The sequence below is a fragment of the Columba livia genome, chromosome Z (assembly GCF_036013475.1).
Source record: "Columba livia isolate bColLiv1 breed racing homer chromosome Z, bColLiv1.pat.W.v2, whole genome shotgun sequence".
NCBI lineage: Eukaryota > Metazoa > Chordata > Aves > Columbiformes > Columbidae > Columba > Columba livia.
The window spans coordinates 43,439,053-43,463,518 of NC_088642.1; the positions used below are offsets into that span (position 1 = coordinate 43,439,053).

General features: G+C 39.4%; 1 protein-coding gene across 2 annotated transcripts in view; it reads right to left on the minus strand.

Moving 5' to 3' along the window:
• Positions 1-15,946, minus strand: part of GAK (cyclin G associated kinase) — a 77,932-nt gene extending 61,986 nt beyond the window's left edge. For both annotated transcript variants that reach the window (XM_021290501.2, XM_005504583.3), the window contains exons 1-5: positions 15,635-15,946; positions 6,203-6,264; positions 4,734-4,793; positions 2,724-2,838; positions 2,286-2,428 (exon numbers count right to left, since the gene is read on the minus strand). In XM_021290501.2, coding sequence (XP_021146176.2) covers positions 2,286-2,428; positions 2,724-2,838; positions 4,734-4,793; positions 6,203-6,264; positions 15,635-15,776 — 522 coding nt within the window. In that variant the 5' untranslated portion in view covers positions 15,777-15,946. The remainder of the gene's footprint in view (positions 1-2,285; positions 2,429-2,723; positions 2,839-4,733; positions 4,794-6,202; positions 6,265-15,634) is intronic.
• Positions 15,947-24,466: the final 8,520 nt, after the last annotated feature.

Genomic DNA, 24,466 nt, shown 5'->3' on the forward strand with positions numbered 1-24,466 from the left:
TTACACATGCTTCTTCCACCAAATTAATTTTGACTACCCTGCAGGAAGATACAAGCTCTGTTAATGATGTGATTAGAATATTGATCTCAATGAGCAACCTGAACTCCTTTCTCTGTTGGATATCCTTTGTTTGTCTCCATGGACAACAAGAAAGGTGTGCATTCAACATCAGATTAAATTTATAGCCTAAAATGGTCACAGTAAGACCAGAGATGAAGCTTCAGGGCACCTACATTCTGATTTTTGTGCTTTGGTAAATATTGCTAATCATGTAGAACATTCCAGCTGATTATTCAGATTTTAACTGAATAATGACCCGTGCCATGCAAACTAGCTGTGAGCTGCATGGCAAATCCTGAAATTATCAAATCCAGACAATTATAATAGCAGAGAAGCACTGATAAATTGCGCTCTAACCAGCATACGATTTTTACAACTCAGTAACTATCTGGGTTCTCACAGTGCTGTGTATACATACTGTAAGTGCAAACTTTATCCAAAGGGGTTCAGGAACAAAGAATGCACTATACTGACAAGCAAGAGAAGGAAACCACAGGAGCATAGAAACAGCCACCACTACAAAGGTGAACTTGTTTTTAAGTTGCACTGGAGATGTTCACAAATCCTTATACTTCTCACCAAAACAACTGACAAAACATTGTTAGCGTTCCATGCTACTACACCTACCAAGGGCTACACTAGCATCTCAGGTTGCTAGTGAGGTTGGCTCAAAATAGTTTTTTATGCTGCTGACCTAAGTTCAGCCTTCTGGAAAGGACAGTACAGCTTATTCGGCTTTTGATTGCAGTAAGGTCTCTGCCTATTGCAGCACAACTATCATTTAATCTTGCATTGCAGGACCTGTAACACGAAACCAACATGAAACGAAATCGCTGCCTTTTTTTCTGTGTTTTATCTCTGCTGGGAACTTGCATTACTTGACAAGTAAAGCAGACTTTGAATCACAGCATTAGCTTAACTTCTATGGAGCTGGCTATATAAAAAAATTGTATATTTATTTGTAAATACTTTTACCCCTTTTTCAGAGAAGAGATGCACCTTTTCTAGGGATGGTGCATAGAAATTTCAGTGAATAATAAAAGACTTTATTCTAGGAAGTAACACCAAGAAAGTTCTGTCCTAGCCTGGATCAAATTTCTTTGTTATGACCTAGAAGCCTGCTCAATAGTACTGAGAAAAAAAAGGAATGCTCCATCATCAAAACTAGTTTTATATTAAGGTGCTACACTACTGCCTAACAAAACTTCCAACAGTGTTTAAAAGTTAAGTATGTGCTAAATGTTTTCAAGTATGGTTTCACTTCCCTTTCCCCAAAGTAATCAAGTACATGCTTACTTGAGGAACATATTTTCCCCTTTTTTTAAAATATTCAGTTGATACCATATCAAGCTGGAAACAGACAGGTGTGTGAAATTCAGACAGTTTCAAGACTAAAAATCTTCCCTCCCTGATTTTGTTTACATTTACGAAGACTACCTACATCCACTAGGTTCAAATGTGTTTATAGTACAGCAGAATCTCACTGATTATTAAGGCTCCTTCACCTAAGGCATAGCATAAACGTAAAGGTGAACCCCTGCCTTCAAAATATTAAATTCAAACACAGATTAAGCCCTTTCAAATCTCGGAAGTTTCTAAGGGAACAACACTTTTCACAGGATAACCCTACAGCATCTTAGTAAAGGTTAGCATAATGAAAAATTCAGGAGCAAAATCTATGAATTAGATTTTGAAATTTGAAAATTTCAAGTCAAATTTGAAAATTCAAGTCAAAAGCAAGTCCTAAATCCAATGCAAATTATTAGTTCTTATACTAACAGCCTTCTACACTTAATCAAAGGCTACATAATGCTTCACAGAAAATCCAACACTACCTTTTTGTCCTTCAAAGCTTTATCTCTTCTATTTAGAAAATGTGCTCACCCCAAAACTGCAACTTACAAGTTGTAACTCATTATTTTATCACAAGCAAACACCTTCAACACTAACTTAATAAGCGAACCATGATATACTTCCTTTCTGTCAGCATGTTCAGACAGTAGGACAAGTAGTCCTAACCACAAGCATAAGGAAAAGACATTTGGAGACCCAAGTATTTCAGTGATGAGCTTCACTGACATCCAGCAGTCTTGGCAAGGCAATGCATGTGCGCACTAGCCTCAAAAGTGTCCACTGTACTTAATCAACAGTCTTAACACTGATTCAGCCTGACAGGCTCCTTCGCTGTTTAAAAATTCAGCCTTTATTTAAACATTGTAAGGCACCTTTAAATCTCTATGGATAATAGGAGGCTTCTGTTTATGCATATGCTGCACTGCCCTGCAGGTCTGATAAAATATCTTCAAAACTGTGTCACAGGAGACAGGTCCTTTGGCTTCTACTTTCTTTAAGAATTCCACCAGCTGTCCTGCAGAAAATCAGAGAAATTGACATAAGCACACAGAGAACACCATAAATTCTTAAAGCACAGCAGGAATAGACATTCTTGTCATTAAGGAAGGTTTACAGTATTGAGTCCTCTGACTATTCTCAAACACATGATTATCTCGTATTTAAGATACTCTTGAACTGTAGTCTCAAAGAACATTATTCTTATAAAAGATTATGCTGAACTCAAGCTCCACTGAACTGTGTTATCTGTAAGAGGCAAACTGTGCAAAAAAGCTGTCAGAGGACACATGCGCTACTGAGAAAAGGTTTACCTCTACACAGCTCTGTAAGCAGGAGAAACTCTCCCTGTCCCGTGTCTGATTCTTCTTTTCCTATAGATGCAGCAGAGCAGAACTGGACGATGTTGGGATGGCCTGAAAGTTTTTTCTGGACATAACATGTTCAAGGAAGACAACTGCAAAGTTTATTGATAATATTGTATACAGCAGCTCAGACATCTCATTTGAAATGTTAGCTTAAAACCACACAAAGCATTATCACTGCAATTAAAATATTAAGCTGAACAGGGAAATCCATGCCTCAGCTGAAAAAAAAAGACTTCAAGGGAAGCAACTAAAGGTAATGTAATAAAAAGTAAAAATAAAACAAAACCACCCTTGTTATTAAGGCTCTGAGGAAACTGGACTTCGTAACAGGCCTAGTTCTTTTTGTCATTTAACTATGACTGCAAGGTCTTAGCACAAGTACCAGAGAGATCTTTTAATTATCAGCTGCTTCTCTAGCTTGCTGATCAAGAAAGGGCTATTGTATCAACACCTGTCTTTCCAAAACAAGTATTAAGTATGCCATGTTTCAACTTAAAGTAATTCAAATAAAGTTTAAAACAAATAAAAGCTCTAAAAGATTAAGGAACTTATCCAGTCACCATTAGTAATAATTCTCCATACTAAAACCTTTGTCGCGTTTTACTTCCAGCTCAAAAATTCAAGGCATCATTTTAGAGCTATGTAAAGGGCAGTAAAATGTAAGTGATCTCAGTTCCTGCCAGTGGAAGCTACATTGCATTATGCCCATTTGTTTTGTCTCTGATGTGCATCACCTTAGTCAAATACTGAGACTCATGCCTATGAGACAAACACACAGTATTTACAAGATGCATTCACCAAGCCTGAAAAGAAAGAAGACATCAAATGCACAGCAAAGCTATTAAAGAGAGCAAGCTGGTTCCAACAAATTAGAATGAAACCCAAGTACTATTTTATGTATTTTGCGCTTCTTCATAACTTTTCACTCAGAGTTGCAGGAATTAATTACATTTCATGGTTATACATTGGAAAGTTAGCAACAGTTAACCTTGGTACATGCGCTAAAATGAGTCTGAGCTGTGAAAAAATATCCAAAGAACACTCAGTTCTTTAATCCTGGCAAGACATGTCCAGAGTAGATTTAAAAAAAAAAAAATGTGTAGTGCTATGGTAGTCCATCCTTTTTACTTATACTTCTCCGGAACAGTGTTTAGTGTTAGGTTTTGTCAAGCACTTCAGTAATCATAAATATTTGAGTAATTTAAGATCAGTGGTTTTGCCCAGTAACTCAAAATGAAGCTGAATATTCAAGAGTGGAAAACAAAACAGCAGCATACCACAGCTATTCACTGAGTCTTGAAACAAACTAAGGGTCTCACAGCAGATGCTGGGAAGCAAATACTGCATTTACTAATGCCAAGCCTTTAAAAACACTGACATTAGACTATGCCCTACCATTTAACATCATTGAGGATGAAAGGGACAGCACCACCACAGAAACATCTCCTTGTTTCTGATCCATACATTCTACTGAAATTGCTACCCTGATATTCAGTGTTACTCTTTAAAGCCAGACACATCTGAGGTAGAAATTAAGAAACATTGAGAGTAAAAGCAAAGTTTTGAGTAGTTGAAAAGACAAATGCAGTGCATGTGATGGAAGTCTACTTAAGATCTAAGTATCACCTGAATAGTCAAAAGGTCTCCTCATCCTCTTGTCCACAGTCACAGGACCACAAAGCCCAAATAAGAATTTCACTTCTTGCTAGACAAAGTACATGACAAAGTCTACACTGGCTTCAAAAGTTATCTGCACACACTAAATCCCTGCAATTTTTGAAGAACTGAACTTGCTGGATGTTGGTGCCAGATTCCTGACAAACCAGGAAACCAGACCTTCTCAAATTTTTGGTCTTCTTAAGCAATATATGGCAAGGAAAGTACTTAATCTGTAAAGCAGCCTTCCATATCAGGCAATTAAATCAACATATTAAAATTTGTTACAAAAAAGGATACCATAAAACAAACTTCTTGAATGATGGCTTTGTTCTTTTCTTCTTCATTAGACAACAATCGCTGTCAGAGAACAGAACAATTGAGAGATACAGTCATTAAAACAGTGCTTTTTTTTTCCATAACACAAAGGATAAGCTACTGTCAAAAACTTAATGAACTCAATGAGACAGTAAACGAAGCAGGCTTATTGTACATTTGGACATACTGCCATAAACATAACACCCTGTTTTCCAGCTACCTGTACTATTCAGGGTTATTGATAACTGAGCAGTTATAACCTTTGACATTAGAAAAAGTAACTGCTCTGACAGTACTCGGTTGTATAAAACACTGAAGTCTCTTCACTACAGCACTGTGCACTGACAAGGAAAGATCTGTCTTCTACCTCAAATCTTCAGGAACAACCTTCAATCCACTTAAACCAAAACTTCTCCAAAATATGTAGCCCAACTCTACCAATGGTACCTGAGTAATGAGCAGCAAAATCAAGTATTACTATCTCCAGTATCACTTGGATTTGGAGTCAACATTTGACTAGAAACAATTTGAGCATTTCCTACAAAAATGCCAGTTTTACAAAACAGAGGAAGTACAGTAATAGTTCACCTTTTATCTGTTATTTTTAAATTGAGCTACTTGTAGATGATATTTTGAACACACATATCATATGAGTATGGTCACATGTTTTTTTACATTAGAATGTAGTATGAAAATTAAAAAAAACACAGACCAAGTAATTACTGGCAGTGTAATGCCATCTTACCTTTCCCACCTCTCATACTACTACCCTTTTCACTTCCTCTCCAAGATAGATGTCTTCATACTGATAAGTCACAGAACACCCCTACTCCAAAAACGAAGCCATTTTGTGGTGAACATAAATGAAATTTTTTTTTAGCAAAATATGACAAAGTAAATGACTTTACTTTATTGTCCTTTCCACACTACTTGAGTTTTTCTGCTCTACCATCATTGTTACAAGCCTGCACAAAACAAGAATCCAGAGGAGTGCCTCTGAAAAGCACAAGGTTGAATGTTTGATCAGTGAGTCAAAGTACAGAGCATTATTTTTAATACTGGTGAAACCTATGCTGGAAGTACAAAGCTAGGCTAACCTATAGGCTAAATCTACTTCTAAGGAGTTAAATATTCCTGTGCTCTACCTCAGGTAACTAGGAGGTAACTAGGAAAGACTCCTTTTACCCATGCAACAAAATGCTTGGGATAGGGTCATGAATTAAGACAAACAGCAGTAGTACCTAACAGAGCAACTCCCATCTTTTGTATCTGAAGTGCAAGGTCCTAACAGGAATAGCATCTTAAATACAGGTACAGTGTACTACAAACACCACTTTATCATTCTGGATTTTTCCAAATGACTTGCTCAGTGGCATACATCAAGGATTAACTGTCAAGCTAAAGTAAAAAGAAAGACTTTGTAAACCTGTAGAGAAGTAAATTCATTTTACCTTTAAAGCATAATCTTTGCCACTTCCAAGATCTTGAGCTTCATAGACAAAAGCAAAACCACCTACAAGAAAGCACATTAAGTCAATTTTTATTTCAACATTCAGGTAAATCATTCCTTGTTGTCTAACAGAGCTATTATTAATACATGAATTTAGATGTTTTTTGAATGTAAGACAACATTCAAGAAGAATATATTTTTTCAGTGGCCTGCCAAGAGTATGGATAGCCTACATACAAGAGCTGAAACATTCTCTTCCTTTTACACAAGCCAGAAGCACACTGACTCTGCTACTTTGCTACTGCATTTTGTTAGTCTGCATATGCAGGTTTCCTATGAAACAATTTTTTGTTTTCTTTTTTTAATGCAGGTCCTTACAAAACTAAGATTCAATACAGCCAATATTACCTAATTTTAAAAATTAAACTATTTCTGGGTTATACATTGTTAGGCTTCCTATGAAAACAGCAACAACCAAAGGGCATAAAATGTTAAGTATACACCTCTTCATACTTCCAGGATAACTGCCATGCTTCAGGCTTCATGCTATAAGCAGAAAGCATTTTTGAGCATCGAAGCACATACTCCCAATAAGGGTGACTCTGTTACTAAATCTCAATTTGTCATTCCACACAACATTCTCCTTCAGACTCCTTTGTCAGAATATCTATTTCACCAAACACTACCAATTTGCTCAAGAACACTGTGCAAATTTCTACAACACAAAACCACTCTAAAACTAAGTCACAGGTCAGCTATGTTTCCTCAGTTGTTAATTACGTTAATCTAACTGTATTAAAAGAACATATTTGTGCAGTTCTACTCAATATTAAAAAATTCGTAGGGTTACTTCAGCTTTTTCTGGGAACATTACTTTTGTGCTTACACCAACAGTGTGGTTGCATATATGCTCTCCATCTATTGTAGAGTATCTCTAGTAGAGTAACAGCCAAAATAACAATCTTCAATGACTTGTCTTTCTACTCCTTTAATATAAATTCTGTTTTCATTGAGCTACACAGCAACGTACTCCATAGCAATTATTTGGAGAATAAATACAGATGTCAGTGAACTACAAAATTTTACTGGTCAAGATGGCTAAGAGGATAATTAAGGAATGAGCCATCACAGACAAGAAACAAGTTGACAAGGCACTTTTTTAAAAAGATGCCAGATCGAAATCAGTACAGTCACAGTACACAATACTTTCTCCATGGATGAGGAATATAAACACAAGGCTGAAGCGAACATAGTATTTTCTTTGTGCAATTCAATCAAATATGAGTCTTTTCCATAAGTACTTTCAAGTTTTACATGGCAACTGACCATCACATTGTCATCCAGACTCCTGAATGGTACTGCCCACACATCTTGTTACTTTTCCAGTAGCATCCACAACATGAAACAAATAAGCGACAGGCTGATGGATATCGTCTTTACTTTTGGTACATGAAAGTGAATTATACACAAAATCAGCAAAACCACCAGCCCAGGTGCAGGGAAGACACACAAAAGGGAGTGTGCACCATAGATAAGCAAAGTATCAATGAGAACACAAAAGATGACAGACAGATGCTGACCCTACAGAAGAAAATCTTTATATTCAACTTGATAAAATATTTCTTTGATTTTATTCTAATAATTCTGCAAGCTGCATCTTGAAGGTATATGCTTCACTTCACAAATGCGGGGTTTCAGGTCAGCACAAATTCTTAGTAAACAAAATTACTTTTCAGTTATGTTTCTGGAAGTTAATCAAAAGCAAAACAGTGACTGAGGCATCCCAGATTACAGAATACTTATTCTGCAAGCTCAGCTCAGCTGTGTATGCTGTCAAGGGTCCTACCAGGGCTGGAATGTGGCAAGTCTACTCTGCATTTCAAGCACACATCTTGCTAATACCTCTACAAAAAGTCCACAGACCTACATACAGGCATTCCAAAATATAACTGTTTCTAATACTTTCCCAACCATTTCAACTAGTCCAACAAGCTTTCCTACAAGCTCTTTATCTTCACTTTTTTTTTTTCAAACCATTTCAGTGTAACTACATTATTCCTACTTGTCAGCTAGTGAAGCAACAAAAGAGGGACATGAACAAAAATACAAAAATGATTGCTTCTGTAATGCATTGTTTCATTACACATTTAACTCATCGTGAGAGAGGAGTGGTGCAAATAACTCCCTGCCTATAACTTCTTTATATGACTTGTTCACTTCCCTCCCAAATACTGACCAAATTTGTTTACAAAACAATTTTGAGTATCTTATGTTTCAATTATAACTTGATTGAAACACCATAGTTCTAGTCTGGAGTACAATTATAGTACATTTCACCTGAAAGCAGACAGATGCTTTTTGTCCACAGTGCAAGCAACACCCTTAATCAAAACAGAAAGGATGCTCTGTCATTGTTTCCAAGCATTGATTGATAAGTATACTTTTGAAGAAATCCAGTCATGCATTGGTGTCAATTGCAAAGTCCCAGTAACAAAACAAAAGTGCTTCAAAAATGAAGCATGGTTCTAACTCAAAGATCTGGACTTTTTCCCACAATCTTGAGAAATGGAGAGGCAGAACATCTTCGAACTTCCAGAAGTCCCTTGCAAGCAGGAACTGCTATAGCTGAGAAATACCAGCTTTAAAAAACAGCACTGTTCTGCTTCATGTTGGAAAACTTCTCTACTTCTACAGTAAAGTAAAAGCTTTCCAGTTCACATTCCCATCAGAGTGCTTTGGTTCTTCTTTCGATATTGTAATATTTTTTCCTCCACTTCCAAAAAGTTTGCTGCACACATGGTTTGCAGAGTAACTTTCAGTTCATAATTTACACCACAAGCTGTTGCAACTTCTCTTTGACTTGATGTGAGCTCTCCTCCTTTCATAATAACTCTAAACACCCATCAGCAAATCAAGCTAACAACGTTTGCATAAATTCAACCATTAAATGTTCATTGTACCTCTGCTGCCAAGAGTTTTATAAATTATATCCATCCAAAAATAGCATTTAATCACCTTACCACCATATTGTGAATCCAGGAGTTGCAGAGACCATAAAATTGTACCTATAAGCTTGGTAAACTGTAAGACTGCCTGTTTACACTCAAAATATTGAAGAAGCCTTGAAGGCTAAAGCAGTGATTTTGATACTTTAATGACAGACACAAGTTTCACTTTGTCAGAATGCAGCTAATAACAAATTATCTGCATAGATTTGATTTCTGACAGCTTTTCAAAATACAAAAAAAAAAAGTCTGTGGTCTATTGCTACCTTTCTGACTAAGGAATGATTCTTTTTTCATAGTGAAAGTTTTAGACTCAGATCCAGCAGTTTGAATAACACATATTTTTTGTCATCATGTTTCTCCTCTTCTGTGCTCTTTTTCTTCTGCTCATGCTTGTTGCTCAAAGGAAGCATAAGAAATTAATACACATGAGAAATGGTTGTTAAATGTGTGCTACAGAACTTGCTCCCTGCTTTTGACACAACGATACACCTGGTTTATTCTCAATTGTTCATCTTCTATGCAAAACAAGAACAAAAGCCTTGCAGAGTTGTGAAGCGCACAAGGATACTTAAGCAAAGACGACCCAGAAGTAATATTTCTTTTTGTAACCCAGATATATATATTTCGAGGTTTCAGGGCATTTCCTTCCATATATCTCAATCCTGATTTTCACTGGCTTTTTTTCAGTGTACAGAAAATCGACTCTAGCAACATGGAGCTTCCTTCAAATTGCACCACAACTGGACAAAGTGACACATCACATGGAAGATTCATTTTGTCTCATCTGCAAAATATTGTTGCATTGAGAGGAAAATTCACTATTAAGGACAAATAAAGGACTAGTATTTACATTAACTCATGCCAAAAAGTCTGAAAGACTTGATGGTGCAGAAATTGAAAGCCAGAGTCCCAACCTCCACAGGAGGAGGAAAAATCCATGTCTACTCTCCAAGTGGTTCTTTCTAAATTGCAGGACAAGTAAAACAATGTAGTAAAGAAAACCCCTTACCTAGAAGAAAAACTAAGGCTAAATGAACTCTGGGTGTATTACAAACTTGCAATTTATTCAAAGGAAGTGATGTTGAAATGGCACAGAAGTTCCACTGTTTTCTCTAGTACCACTGCACTGTCTGAAAAGTCATTTTTTGGATCTTCTTTCACCTATCCCATACATAAATCAGCATTATGAAATCAATGTGTTTTATGAGATACAACTGGCATCTGAAGATCCAGCAAGCACCCCACAATAATCTGCTCATTAGGGTATTAACACAAATAGTGAAATTTCCATCTTTGTTTGACTGTTCAATTGATGCTAACAACTCCCCAACTCTTCTGCAGGAGAACATCACACTTATTCTCAGCTTTTGCTGCATATTTGTCAGGCCAAAGAGTACCTGGCCCAAGCAGTAACAGAAACACCTTTCAAACGCATTACAATTAGCATGCATGAGCAGTCAGCACATTTCTCAATAAACTCTGAAGGACAAGTGTTGCTCATTTCATGCTATCACTGCCTTCCACTAACAAAATCCTAAGTTGTTTTATATAAATACCTTAAGTTGAACCAGGATACCACTGCCTCATTTCATGTAAAATCAAATTCTTAGTCTGTACATCATAGAACAGCAAATATATATTCAAGAATTAAAGCAAAAACCATAGCATATTCAAAAGGTAATCAGTCTACAGTTGAATTAGTTGTTGAGAAAGATGAAAACTGTAAATTTAAACAGCAGGTATGACAAAGTGATTTTCCTGATCCAATTATCTTCAGCATGGATATCAAGAAACAGAGTAACTCAAATACAAAGTGTTTCATAAAAAGGACTTGAAGGGACTAACAGAGCAATATTTTTAACTGGTTCATCTCACTTCAAAATTGCCAGGAGACAAATATTCAAAAATTTTTAATGACTATTTTTCTGCCAGTGTGATCCCTGTTCTAGAAAATTTAATAAAGCTAAAACAGGACACATTGATCATTTCATATCTACTATTCAACATACAAAACCCAACAACAGTAGTCAAGTAGTAAATAAAATCTCACTTACTGGCAGTGGAGTATTTGTAGGGACATTACATTATGCACAGAGTGGCAACAGGAACCCCTATGATTTGTCTACTGATTTTTAACCCGCCAAAAACCCTTAAAAAAACATTACCTAGCCTAACCAAACACATAACATAAAGCTTGCAGAAGATTCCTTTATCCTTTCATCCTTGTAAGAGATTGAAAAGTATCAGGTTTTGTTCCACAGATGACCATAAAAATGGATAAGTTCTCTATTTTCAGAGAAGAATCTCTAGAATAGAGGTTCTCTATTTTTATATACTCAATTTTTATTTTATCAACAAACAGATGAAATAATTTACAAACCGCTATAACTGTTTCTGCTACCCGGTCAATGCAACAGCTATCTGCTTTTACAAAAAAGGCTCAATAAAAACATTCAAGGAAGAATATTATTTAAAGACTACATAATTTTTAAGCACATAAGCAGTTTTATAAATTTCATTTAGCTATCCAGCCATCATCCTGCTTTTCATTTGTGCTGTAAGAGGTAGAAATATTTTATTAAATATTCATTTAACACAAAGCAAAGAGGCTTCTCTCTTTAATTAGCTAGCTACCAAAGCTGTTACAACAGTAAAATTTACAATTCTCAAAAAATTCAACTTTCTTTGTAATTTTGGAACTTGACAGTGTATGTCACTAGACATGCTATTCTCTTATCAAGTTTACCCTCTCATTGGAGTAGTACTATTAGGCAGAACTGAGGAATGAGTTTCTGTAATTCACTGATCATCTTTGGCATCATCAGTCTCTCAATGAATACACTGACAGCCCAGTGACCAGGTCCTATTCCTTCATTCCTTCTAAAGCATAGGTAAAGAGCAAGAAATTTCCCATATTTACTTGTTCATCACTTTTAAGTGCCACCATTAAGCAGGTAAAGAAGCATAAGGTCTATCAGAAGAGATTATTTGCCCAACACAGGCAAATAGGAAAGCTAGCAGCATCTAGCATTTGAAAAACAAATTTGCAAGATTGTCTGTCTGTGCAAATATGTCATCTTTCAGGAGAGGAAACAAGAATTTTCTAAAAACTACTGTTAAGCCTGTTGTGGTGACTTGCTCTCCCCACTGTCCCTCAAGGTCAAACATGCAGGCTGCATCAATCATTGAATCAGTAAGGACTATCTCACAGTCTCTCAAGTATTTGGTACAGACTGGTCAGGAATCCTGACATTCCTGAACAAAAGGGAAGAACACTCAAGAATGTCAACTGAAGAAGAAAAAAGTCAACATAAAAATGCACAATACTGTTCACATGAAGAGCAAGGAATCAAAGTCTACAGTTGAAGGTACCTTCACCTAATCCTATAAAAACCAAACATGTTATTAAGTATTTGGAGAACTCTCATCACATGTAGCTGGACTACATGTACGCAGACACCCTTGTGAGAGCAGACACCTATGCTGTGATATACACAAGTACAGAGTACTTGGACTGGCAAGTCTTACGGCTTTACAAGAGAGTGCCCTCTGTCATGAAAGAGTACAAGTTAACTACATTTCCCAATATTTACTAACTAGGTATGCAATCAATTATTATTTTCCTTAATTAAAATTGTGTGGCAGTCTATGCACTTAAGTTGAAGACCCAAAAGAACCACGACATCTGAAGTCACCATCTTACAAAGGGCAAGTAGAGACTACATGTAAAGGACCCAACCCACATCCTCTAAAATTTCTTAACTGCAGTGAGCTACTGAAATGCCCAAGCAGATAATACAGGAGACCATATTCTATGAGCACCCAGTCCATCCTGTGACAAACTTGGCCTGTTCACACATTTGGAGGTAGTATCAGTGATAGAGATCATCATCAGCCCACCTCCCTCCGGGTTGCTCTCCGCTTCCTGCACATCACATTTTCAGCCAGTCCTGTACTATCCCTGGCATGTTACCTCTGCAAAATGAATGGGGAAACACATCCAAGTGAACTATGCAGCTAGTATCTCAGCATACAGCATAGCCAAAAGCTTATTTGCATCAACACAGACGGGCAGCATGCCACAGAGTTGGAAGAGTTGGAAGGTGAGAGAACAACTGAACTTATGCTGCCATATGATACTGTGTAATGTTAATCCACACTCTCTTCACACCAACTAAAACCAAAGTAGACTGTATGATCTTACAGAAAAGGCTATCTCTCTGCATTGTCAGAACAAAAGCTCACCATGGATTTGAAATCTAACCTCAGAAAGCAGCACTTGACTTTCTAGTAGGGAATTTGGCATGAAAGGACTTATTTAGAAGAGAAAGAGATTCTGTATCTGTAAGTACAGAAATGAATGCTTATAAGTCAAAGGTATGCAAGCATGTGTCAGAAAGTGTCAAATACAGGTTGAGAGCTCAATTTTGGCAACAAATTATATGCTACAGATAAATTCAAGACTGAAGACAGCAGAAGAAACTTGGACTTCTATATTTTATATATATTTTATATTTATAATGAATATACTCTAAGGGTTGTTTTAGCTACATTAGCTAGAAAGTCTTACTTTCTAGCAAAAGCGAGCAGTTAGGCCCAATTTCAGTTAGTAAAATACAGAAGAAAAAACAAGAAATAAAACCCTAACACTGAGGCAAATGTGCAACACAAAAGCAGCAGTTACTGATAAACTCTCAAGAACACTAGACTTAAAGCATCCGTTTGCTTTAAAACATCTAACACAGCATCTTCCCCCTGACATTTTAAAAACCCTGTGTCAGATTATGGGAAACAGTAGACTTCAGCCAAAGTATGAAGCGCTTGTTTCTGAACCAAGAACGAAACAGCAGACACATCTCAAACACAGCTTCCTGCCCCTCCTTTCCCTCAGTGTTGCCTGGGCACTGCTGTGGTCACTCCTATCAGCAGCACCAGCCAGTCCACTTAGCGTTCACCTCATAGTCACATCACACTGAGTGCTTACATTTCACTCACAACTCCAACTGCATCTAAGGAAGCTGTAAGTAAAGGCTGAAGGTAAAATAGGACTCAACATTTAGCACTGTTTTAAATGCAATTTAATACCTAAAAAACTGCCAAGTTTTGTCTGAGATCACATGCCAAGAATGCTGAAGGATTACAGTTACAACTTATTTCCCCTTAGGAAGACAGTGGTGAAGACCAATGTCCTGTCACTTTACACCAGCGAATTTTTATAAGTTTAACTAAAGTAGCTAATCTTGAGTAATCAAACTTCTCCTTCCATGATGGTCACTAAGGTTTCAACAACAACAACAAAAAAAAAACACTACTCAGGAAAAAATAAATTAATACATCTATTTATAAAGCCACTTAAATACAAAATAATTACAAGAATCAACTACAGAAAATAACTTCCATAATGGAAAGGAGCTCTGAATAGAACTTTGGGATATTTAACCTAAATAACATCAAGGACCTGTACAAAGTTAATTATTTAGCTGCATTACTATGGACAAATTCACATTTTAGTGTTTTGAGACATGCTTCCAATGTCTCTTTTACTTGAAAAAATAAAGTAATTTCTCTGACCACAACATCCAAATTGCTGCTAACTTCTAAGTAGCTTGCACACACCAGACACTGCATCTATTTTAAAACAGACTAGCAAGTAGTGTGCCAATATGCCTACTCAAAAATTCACTGAAACTGAAAACTGCCCATTTAATTCCTGTATTCCAGCAAAGCCCATATGCAGAATGAGATCAGCCACCTGAGTTTTGTGTTTAAAGATTAATATCTCTTTCCTGCATTTCACAGTCTTCCAAACAACCCAAAGCAGTACAGACAAACTTGTACCTTGGTCACAATATTACAGATTGACATTTAAAAAAAAAAAAAATATAGATATATATATATATGCGCAATCCAACATTTCCATGAGGTCCTACATAGATTATAAACTCCTTTGAGAGTTCCGTTACATGGTGCAAGTATTTTAAATCATTAAGCAAGTGAAGGAGTTGCCACGCAACATGCTGCCTCTCAATGAGTATCCTTACAGTAGGCAGCAGTTATTGCTCCCATACCTGGTCCTCGCAAAACACCTTTCGTGGCACTTACATCAACTCAGTGCACCCATGTTCCCTAATTCATGCAACAAGCCTTTCGGGGAGGCCGGCTGCCCACACAGCAAGTAAACACCGGCCCGGACCCGGTCCGACTGCCGCCGCCGCACGGGCCGCGCCCGTTCGCCCCCACAGCACCGCACCTCGCCGGGCGCGGCCTGCCGAGCAGGAAGCCCTGCCGGCCAGGAAAGAACAGACGGGGCAGAGGGGCCGGGAGGGCCGGGGCACGACAAGTCCAGCCCCGCAGCGGCGGAGCCCGCCCCGCACGGCCCGGCCCGACCCGGGCGCGGCCTGTCTGTCACCGCCGCCCGTTCTTACCCTCCGCGATGACCCGCTTGATGCGCAGCTTCATATCGCCCATCTCCACCGTCTGCCCCACGAAATCGTTCTGGTCGCGGCTGGTGGCCCCCAGGGAGCCGGGGCCCGCCAGGAAATCCAGGGCAGACTGGAAGAGCGACATATCTCCAGCAGCCACTGTCCGGCGGGGGAGAGGGAGCGGTGGCCGCGGCGGCGGGGAAACCAGGGAATGGAGCACGGCGGGAGGGGCGGGGTGGCTCCTCCAAGCTACCGACCACAGCGACGACAAGACGCCTACTCAGCCATCTTTCGCTCCGGCCTGCTTCCGGGAGTGCTGCGTCACTTATGAGCTCACGGTGCCACCTCCTCCCAGCCCACCCCTCGGCAGCCGGGGCGCCTGACGGACTGCTCCGCCCCGCCGGGAAGGAAGCCCCGCCCCTGCAGCCGCGCGGAGGGGCGGAGCTCACCTTCTCGCGTGGCAGGCGGCACTTCGCTGGGGTGGCGGGGTGAGAGCAGGCGGTGGGGCCCGAGCGCTCCACGAGTCACCGTCGCGGTGGGGTGTTGCAGGAGCCGAAGGCCCGGGGAAGACTGGGAGGCGCCGGGAGGCACAGCGGAGAAGGAGGGGCGCCACGGGGGAGCGAGCCGGGCGGCTGGGCCGTGCCTGGGGATGAGAGCCGGGCAGGGAGAAGGGACGCTATTCGCTAGGCAGCAGCGGTTTTTTCCCCACTGCGATTACTTAGGAGCTTGGCGGTAACCACCAGGTTCATCGAGTCAGTAACTCAACCCTGGGCAGATGACACTCTGGTGTTGTGGCCATTTCTCCCGCAGAGTATTGCTATAATCCTTTCACTGTTCTTTTGTCCTCGGGATCTTCCTCCTCCTCTTTTCCTTCCAATGCCCTTTCTCCATCTCCACTGCCTGCACCTGAATGCACAGAAGAACGCGGTGGTGTTGCCTTTTCAGTGTGCCCCTGCGTGGTGGAGACATAAATATTGGTAATTGCTACAGTCTGCACAGGACATTAGCTGCATGTTTAGATGTAAGGCTGACGCACTGGCAGATCACTAGCTTGTAAGGCGTATCTCCTGCATAAGCCTGTATGACCTGTGACAGCAGATCCCCAAAAGCTCAAAACGTTTTGTCTCAGAAAGAATACTGCTAGTCAGGACACTTCAAAAAATCATGTCTCTTTGCTATTGCAATCTGCTTCCTGCCAGCAGCCATCATTTTGAGACGATCCCAGACATTCCCAAATTCCATAAGGTTTCAGGTAGCCATGCTTACATTCTCCCACACAAGTAGTTAAATATTTTAAGTCGTGTTTCTCAATCAGCTTCCATAAACTACAAACCTGATGCTCTTCATGCTATTGTGTAAATTACAGGGGTATGGCAACTTGTGTTTCCCTCACTGTCCTGTAATCATAGAATCTCTCAAGGTAGAAGGACCCACAAGTATCATCAAGTCCAGCTCTTGTTCCTGCATAGGACAACCCCAAAATTCACACCATGTGTCTGAGGGTGTTGTCTGGTCTCCTCTTGAATACTGTCAGGCTTGAAGCCATGACTGCCACCTTGGGGAGCCTGTTCCAGTGCTCCACCACCCTCTGTGTGAAGAACCTTTTCCTAATGTCCAACCTAAATCTCCCCTGGCACATCTTCCTGCCATTCTATCTGGTTCTGTCATTGGTTGCCAGGGAGAAGAGATCAGTGCCTGCCCCTTCTCCATCCCTTGTGAGGAAGCTGTAGACCATGATTAGGTCTCCCCTCAGTCTCCTCTAGGCTGAACAAGCCAAGTGACTTCAGCTGCTCCTCATACAGCTTCCCTTCTAAACCCTTCAGCCAACTTCGTAGCCCTCTTCTGGACACTCTCCAGTAGCTTTGTATCCTTTTTATCCTATGTTGCCCAGAGCTGCACACAGTGCTCCAGGTGAGGCCGCACCAGTAGAGCAGAGTGGGACAATCACCTCCCTCGCCCGGCTGGCAATGCTGTGCTCTATGCTCCCCAGGACACGGGTGGCCCTCTTGGCTGCCAGGGCACACTGTTGCTCATGTTCAACTTGCCATCAACCAGAACCCCCAGATGCCTGCCTTTACCAGACAGGAACTGTGGTCTAATTCACCAGCAGATTTGTACAGTAGTCCCATGTTTTTACATCTCTTATTTAAAAAAAAAAAAAAAAAAGTTTAAAACATCAAAGTCAGATGGCTGGTTTGTTGGTTGGTTGGTTGTTGCTAACCAGTCTTAACATGGCCCATTTCCTGACTGTTTCACTGCTAAGCCCCACATGTACCTCAGTGCAGAAGAGATGTTCAAAAGGCTGGAAAAAACAGCCAAGCATGACAAATCAGCGGGACTATTTACTTCTTTCAGCAGCAGTCCTGGCTTATGCCTGCTTGAAATGCCCTTAAAGCTACTGTCTGAAAATCTTGATTCTTTATCAATGTATCCGTTCTTCATGTATAAAAATTAGCAAATAAAAAGCCTTTAGTGAAAACTGATTATATTTAAAGGTTTGCAGGTTTATTACTCATGAAAGAGAGATTTAAGTGTTGAGAAAGGATCTTGGCACACATAATCCAAAATTTCAATCAAAAAATGGTATGCACATAGGCACCAATTGTAAGGTCTGTTACTAAAAGCTCAGCCTAAAGATTTGTACAATTCTCTGGTTGCTTGATACTGCTTAAATAGGACAGCCATAGCATACAGTGGAGTTTGTCCCAAGAAAGGTTGCAGGAGCAGTAACTATCTCTTACATATGAAGGAAGTATAAGAAAAAAATGTAGCACAAGAAGCAGGAACGTTACATCTGAAAAAATCAAGATGGATTGGGGACTCTTAACTACTGCAGGTATGCTAGGAGGGCCTTGATACAGATTCAGCTTTTCTGGGCAAAAAGTTGAAAAGAGTGCCTGGGTAATAATTTACTGACCTTGTCTCTTTAAATATCCAGGACTACATTGGAGAGCTCAAGCAGGCCACTAAGTAAGATGCAGTTTGAAATGTGTGCAGTTCTCTAGAAGGCTCGCCTTTTTATTTATTGCTGAGACAAAAGTGTGGTAAAAAACTCTGGTTTTTAACCATACTTGGCCAAAAGGAATAATGTGTTTGTTTTATTTATGCAGACTAAGAGGCCAATGGATTTTTTTTCTTTTAGTTCTTAAATGCAGTGGGGCTTATCCATCTACATGCTGGCATCATCCTTGTTGAAAAGCAGAGGAAAATAAGGTTGTGCCATCTGTTACTAATTTGCATCGCAATTCTCACAGTCCCCTTGTACTACTGAAGGCTGGTTGAGCTCCTTATGAAAAAGTTCTGTTCCGGCCTTCCTGTTTTAACTCTCATCCAGTCCTGGTCCTCCTGCATCCTCACCCAGAGTGAGCCAAGAATCATTCTGGCCAAAACTCTGGTGTGAGGAAGGTGGTAAAGAAGGGATTTCCTTTTGTATCATAGGGTCAAGGCAGGGCAGAGCTATAAACCAGGGAATTATTAAATGAAAATTTCATTCTGTCTACTAGCATGTAGTAAACATATACACTTGAGTTTCCAGCTTTCAGCTCCTTAGGAATTGAATAAATTAAATAGTAATAAATTAGCATTCTACATTGCATTTCTCTGTATAGAGTTTAATTGAAATATAGCTAGGAAAATGGCAAATATAGTAATGTCTACATGGCTCTAGATAGGGTTTACTGGGTTCAGCACAGCTGAAAATCTGTTTCAAAAGTACATCTTAGAAGTAAGATTAAATGCATCTCCAAGATTTGTATTTTTTTTGTGCAGCTGCTCTTGTGATGTACTCAGAAAGCGTGGGTCACAAAGCTAATCCTGACACAAAGCAAACAGAACAGGTTGGAACTTTCTTAATTTAGTGTCTTCATTTTGCATGTAGAAACCTTTGATCTCTTCTGAGACCAGGAAGATACGAAAGGCACTTTCAGAGCCAAGCTGGCACTTCTGTTTCATTCATCTTCTTCCCTTATTGGCTAGTCTGGGTTTGAATGAAAATATGCTGTTTTGAAAGATTTAGGTTTAATTTCGCATCACCTAATCCAGCAAGAAGCATCGGCTTTTGGAAGTGCCCATCCAAATTCACTGTATGAAAAAATTGTTTTCTAGAACAGCTACTAATACCTCTACATGTATACAGAGTATGGTATACCCAAGTAATTTTCTGCAATACAGATTTTCATCCGCATAGCTTTTTGTATTAGCTGAATATTGATACAGCCTTCTACTATGGATGAAGCTAATGAAAAAAAGAAACTTCCTGTTCGCTAACATGTTGACATTTCTCCCTTCAGAGTCAAATAGACTGAAGATTCCTCTGGAATATAGAGACTAGAATTATATTAATAGCTCTGGATTTAAAAGATAAATGAATCATTAAACGCATTTTCCTCAAATAATAAGATAGCCAACATGCATGTTATAGCATTTTAGAACAGGAGTTTTAAAATCCATATTGCTCAAAACGAGAAAGCAGTTCTTCTGTGTGTGAAGTCAAGTTCTTGCTGGTACCTATTGCCAGCTTGAGCTCTGATGTCAATTTCACAGAGTTTAACAAAGGATGAACTAGTATGTTTGCTGCCTTAAAAGGAGAAAGAGAGTTTCTCTCCATTAGTTCAGTATGTCATGAAATTTTCAAGAAGTCCAGCCTGTCAAGTTCAGTTAAAATAGGACAAGAGATTTGAAAGTATATAGGTTTTCTTGCAGACTAAGAAGTCCTCTCTGCTCTAACACCCTTCAGAAATGCTTGGATGTATATAATATAAATAAAGGAGGCTATTCACATGTTCTCTGCTCTGCTGACAAAAGTTAGGGACACAATCCACGGGGACACTGCAACAACAACAGGAGTATTACTCAATGGAGTTCATCTCTACTAGGCAACAGAAATTAAGACTAAAACACCTTTCTGTCTTTGAAATGCCATGTTTGACTTTCCTTTCCTCTCCTGCAGATTTCATAGCTTGGAAGACAGAGAATTTACTGCTTTTGACACTGCCAAAGTGCATCACTCTTACAGTAGATTCAATGATTCATCCACTCAGCTCTCCAACACAGCCATCAGTGGCTCTAACCACTGACCCAATATAGTGTACACGAGGTTTGAATCAAGAACAGCTGTGTTTTAATGGAGGAACCACAGCATTATCCCAGTCCATGCTTCTGGAATGGTATTTATTCAGAAAAAAAAAACAAACCTGTGGTGAGTAATTTGTTAGTCTTCTTAATCTCCAGGAGAAAAGAAGGAAAATACAAATGTTATTTGAAGCAACCCGCTAAGACACTGATAGAAAAGTTTAAACAAGTCATGTGTGTTACATGTAAACATACATTATGAAACTCACACCACCTTGCAACCTGAAAATGACAGCACCATTTTTGATAAATGTGAATTCTGATTTAGTAGCAGACAGGGTAAATTATTTATGTTGTTTCTCACTCTTATGGTCTATGTATTTATGTTATAAACTTGTGCTTTCCCATCTGGTCTAATCCAGAGCCATGTTCCATTCTGTTCCAGAACCTTTATAAGTGCAGTCAGTTTGTATGCCAGGAGAACTGTTAAGGGCATACATTCCTCAGTTTCACCAGTGTCGTAGCCAAACATAAAACCCTGCACTGAAAAACAAGGGACTGCATTGAAAAATGGGGAACTAAGTCACCAGTCTCCATGTTCTCTTTCAATTTCTGCACCTGTCTTTGCCACATAGCACTTTAAAACCAGCCAAGCCTAGAAAGAGACAGCAATAACAAGCATAGTCAATACACTTCGATGTATACCAGGCTGAAATAACATATATATGCCTGCAGGCACAAGAATCGGAGTGACAGCAGGGTCTAGTTCCCAAGAAGAGTCTGCCTTAAGCATCCATAAGAATCCACTGCAAAGGCTTAATAGACATAAAGCTCAGAAAGACTGCTTGGTCTTCTCCCCATACATGACAACTAAGATAACACAGCATTTGATGCCTAAGAGGTAAAACCAGGTTACCCAAATCTAGAAAGACCAGAAACTGACGTCAACTGATAAAAAGCTTAACTGTATAATATCTCTCTCTGCTAAGGTCACTGGATATGGGAAAAGCCACTTTCACTGAAACTGGTGAAGGCCGTGTTACTTTTTTTTTTGCACTTTGGTGATTAAGAAAGTGTACAGTGTTTAGCTGCTAATTCTTACACTTTGCACAATAGCTTTTAAGGAAACGTTCTGGTACAAAGCTATTCTAACTGCTTATGCATAAACTAAATTTGAGTAAGTGACTGAAACTAAATCCCATTACCTGATCCTCTGCTCCAGTGGCATCATCCCTCTTGCCATGGGATACAGCATGCTTGATCTCTTTACACTGTTGTTCTAAGGCCACTGAAATTTCTTGCAAGTATATTTACTCTAGACAATCAGAATACTGGTCACTTACTTAAGTCATATTGTACATTCACTGATAAACACTGATCACAGTTTGAAGACACAAGGACATAAGATGAAAGATAGAAACATCATGTGGTTATAATTTCAGACCCAGAAATCATTTGTGTAATCAAGTATAAAATCAGTAATGCCAGGTTTGTCATCTGGCTAGTTTGTCAACAACCTTGAGGCAAACTGAGTCCTGAAGACTGCAAAATTGGTTCACATGAGAGGGTCTGATGCTCAGGCAGGAATGGCATAACCTGGAACAACTGGTGAGTTTTATTGCCTTCATCTGTGTGTACCATTACAACATACAGTGCAGTGTTTTAAAGCAAACAAGTGTTTATGATGGTTCAAGAGTTAGGTTGTGATCCTGATGGTCTCTTCCAACAGAAATGATTCTATGATTCTTCCCAAATACTGATTTTTTCAGTGGCTAAGTGAGGAGCTGTAGAGCAAACAGCAGCATGTTCTGCAGAAACAGTAATGAAGAGATAGATTCATTATGTTACCTTGAATTCTGAGACTAAAAGCTATGCCCTAGCTTAGTAAATCTTAAACTTGTCAATGGTCAGGCTCTCACAATTAATTTTACAGACCCATTTTGTCCTACTGTTTACTATGGTGAAGAGATGCTAGTAGGAAACAGCTGGACTCAAATATCTAGACTAAGTGAAGAAGCACTGCCCCTTTGGAAGCACTCTTTGCCTTTGGCTTATTTCAGAACACGGGACAGCACAGTGTCACAGAACTACCAAGAAACAACAACACAAGCATCTGGCCTTAAAAATCTTGTCCTGCTGAGCAGCTCTACACTGCTGCCATACACTATGTTGACCTCAGCTTCTCTAAATCAGTAGTAATGTTTGAAAATGTTGCTTCATAACCAAAGCATGTCAAACAGCAACAAGAGAGGTGCTGAGATGCAGGTACAACTTCAGCTACAACTGATGGCTTTACTACTGGCCATCACAAGCAAATCACGTCCCCGTTGCTATGTTTACCAAAACATGTATCTGGTTTTCCAGGAAAATGCAGCTAATATGAAGGCTTTAGCTGACAGGCAAATTCACTAAAAGAGAAACTTGTTTTTTAACAAAACCAGGACATTTTGGCACAGTTCTGCTATTTTCTCTATCATTTATACAGTACTTTATTTCAGCTTGCTTATGAGAAAAGGTTTAGTTCTGCGATCCCACAGTTGAAGTGGCTTCTGTGTCTCAGTCACGTCTCCTGTAATCAGTTCAACATGTGTTCCAGTGCAGACCACTCAGATCAGTGAAAATGAAAATGCCATTCATTAATATACCTGTCTCACAAAACTCACAAAACAGAATGCTGTTCTTAAGGGCAAATGTATTCAGTCCCTTCTCTGGGGCCTGTTTTTGGTACTTCACCAAGATCTCGCCAGGTGATTTCCCACCCTGTTCTGTACTAAGGCCCATTGCTAGTGCCTGATGAGAGTCTCCCCATATTTATGTGGAAAAGTTACTTGGCTGCTGGTTTTTTTCCAGGTGAGGCCTCCCAGATTTTCAGTTTTTTCCTCAAGCCTCTTCTTACTCCTGAGTGCAGCCAAGATTTCCAGCTTTTCTCACGTTCTTCTTTCCAGGAAGACAACTCAAAAGTTTCAGGCATATCACACTCTTAGCCTGATCAGTTCTGGCATATAGGCATCCATAGAATATCCATCCACTTCCTTGCAGACCCTAGCTGGTTTAAGGGCTGACTTCCACCAGATGTAGAAACACCTCTCTTGAGCAAAACCTGGGGCACAGCTAAGTAATTTCCACATGTTCTTCCAACTATTGACTAGATCATATGCTATTATTTCCAATGCCTAGTTATGAGTTTCAGAGATTTCCATGGCAGTTACAGCCCATCTGCTGGACTCTTCCTCCGCCAAAGTCTATTACAAATTCATTCCAATTTGTAGTACATACTCAGCTGCATATTTCTGATCTGGCCTCAGCTTATACAGGACAAGAGGAAAACAAGTTACCATTTACTGGAGGCAGCATCCTGTATTACAAGAATGCGGTATCGTGATGTTTTTCAGTCTAGAACAACTTGGATGTCTAACTCCAGTCAGTACGCTGAGCTAATTGTTTATGAATTAAACTGCATTCTCCACATAACTTCAGAGAGGAATTTGTGCAAACCTAGAACATTTTCACCCCATCAGAGTGTGGTTTTGCTCTCTGCAATTTGAGGTCTTCACATGATATTTAAATTCTTGGCTTCTTTTCTGGATTTCTCTTATGAAATCCATTATTTATTGAACAGCCTTTCTAGAAACTGAAAATACAAAGTTTATGATGACAAAGATACTGCCAGCAAAAACCTATCGCAAATTCAGGTATGCTTCCTTTGAAGACCCTGACTATCTTTCAGTTACAGCAAAAGACTTCATAAAAGAAGTCTCTGCAATA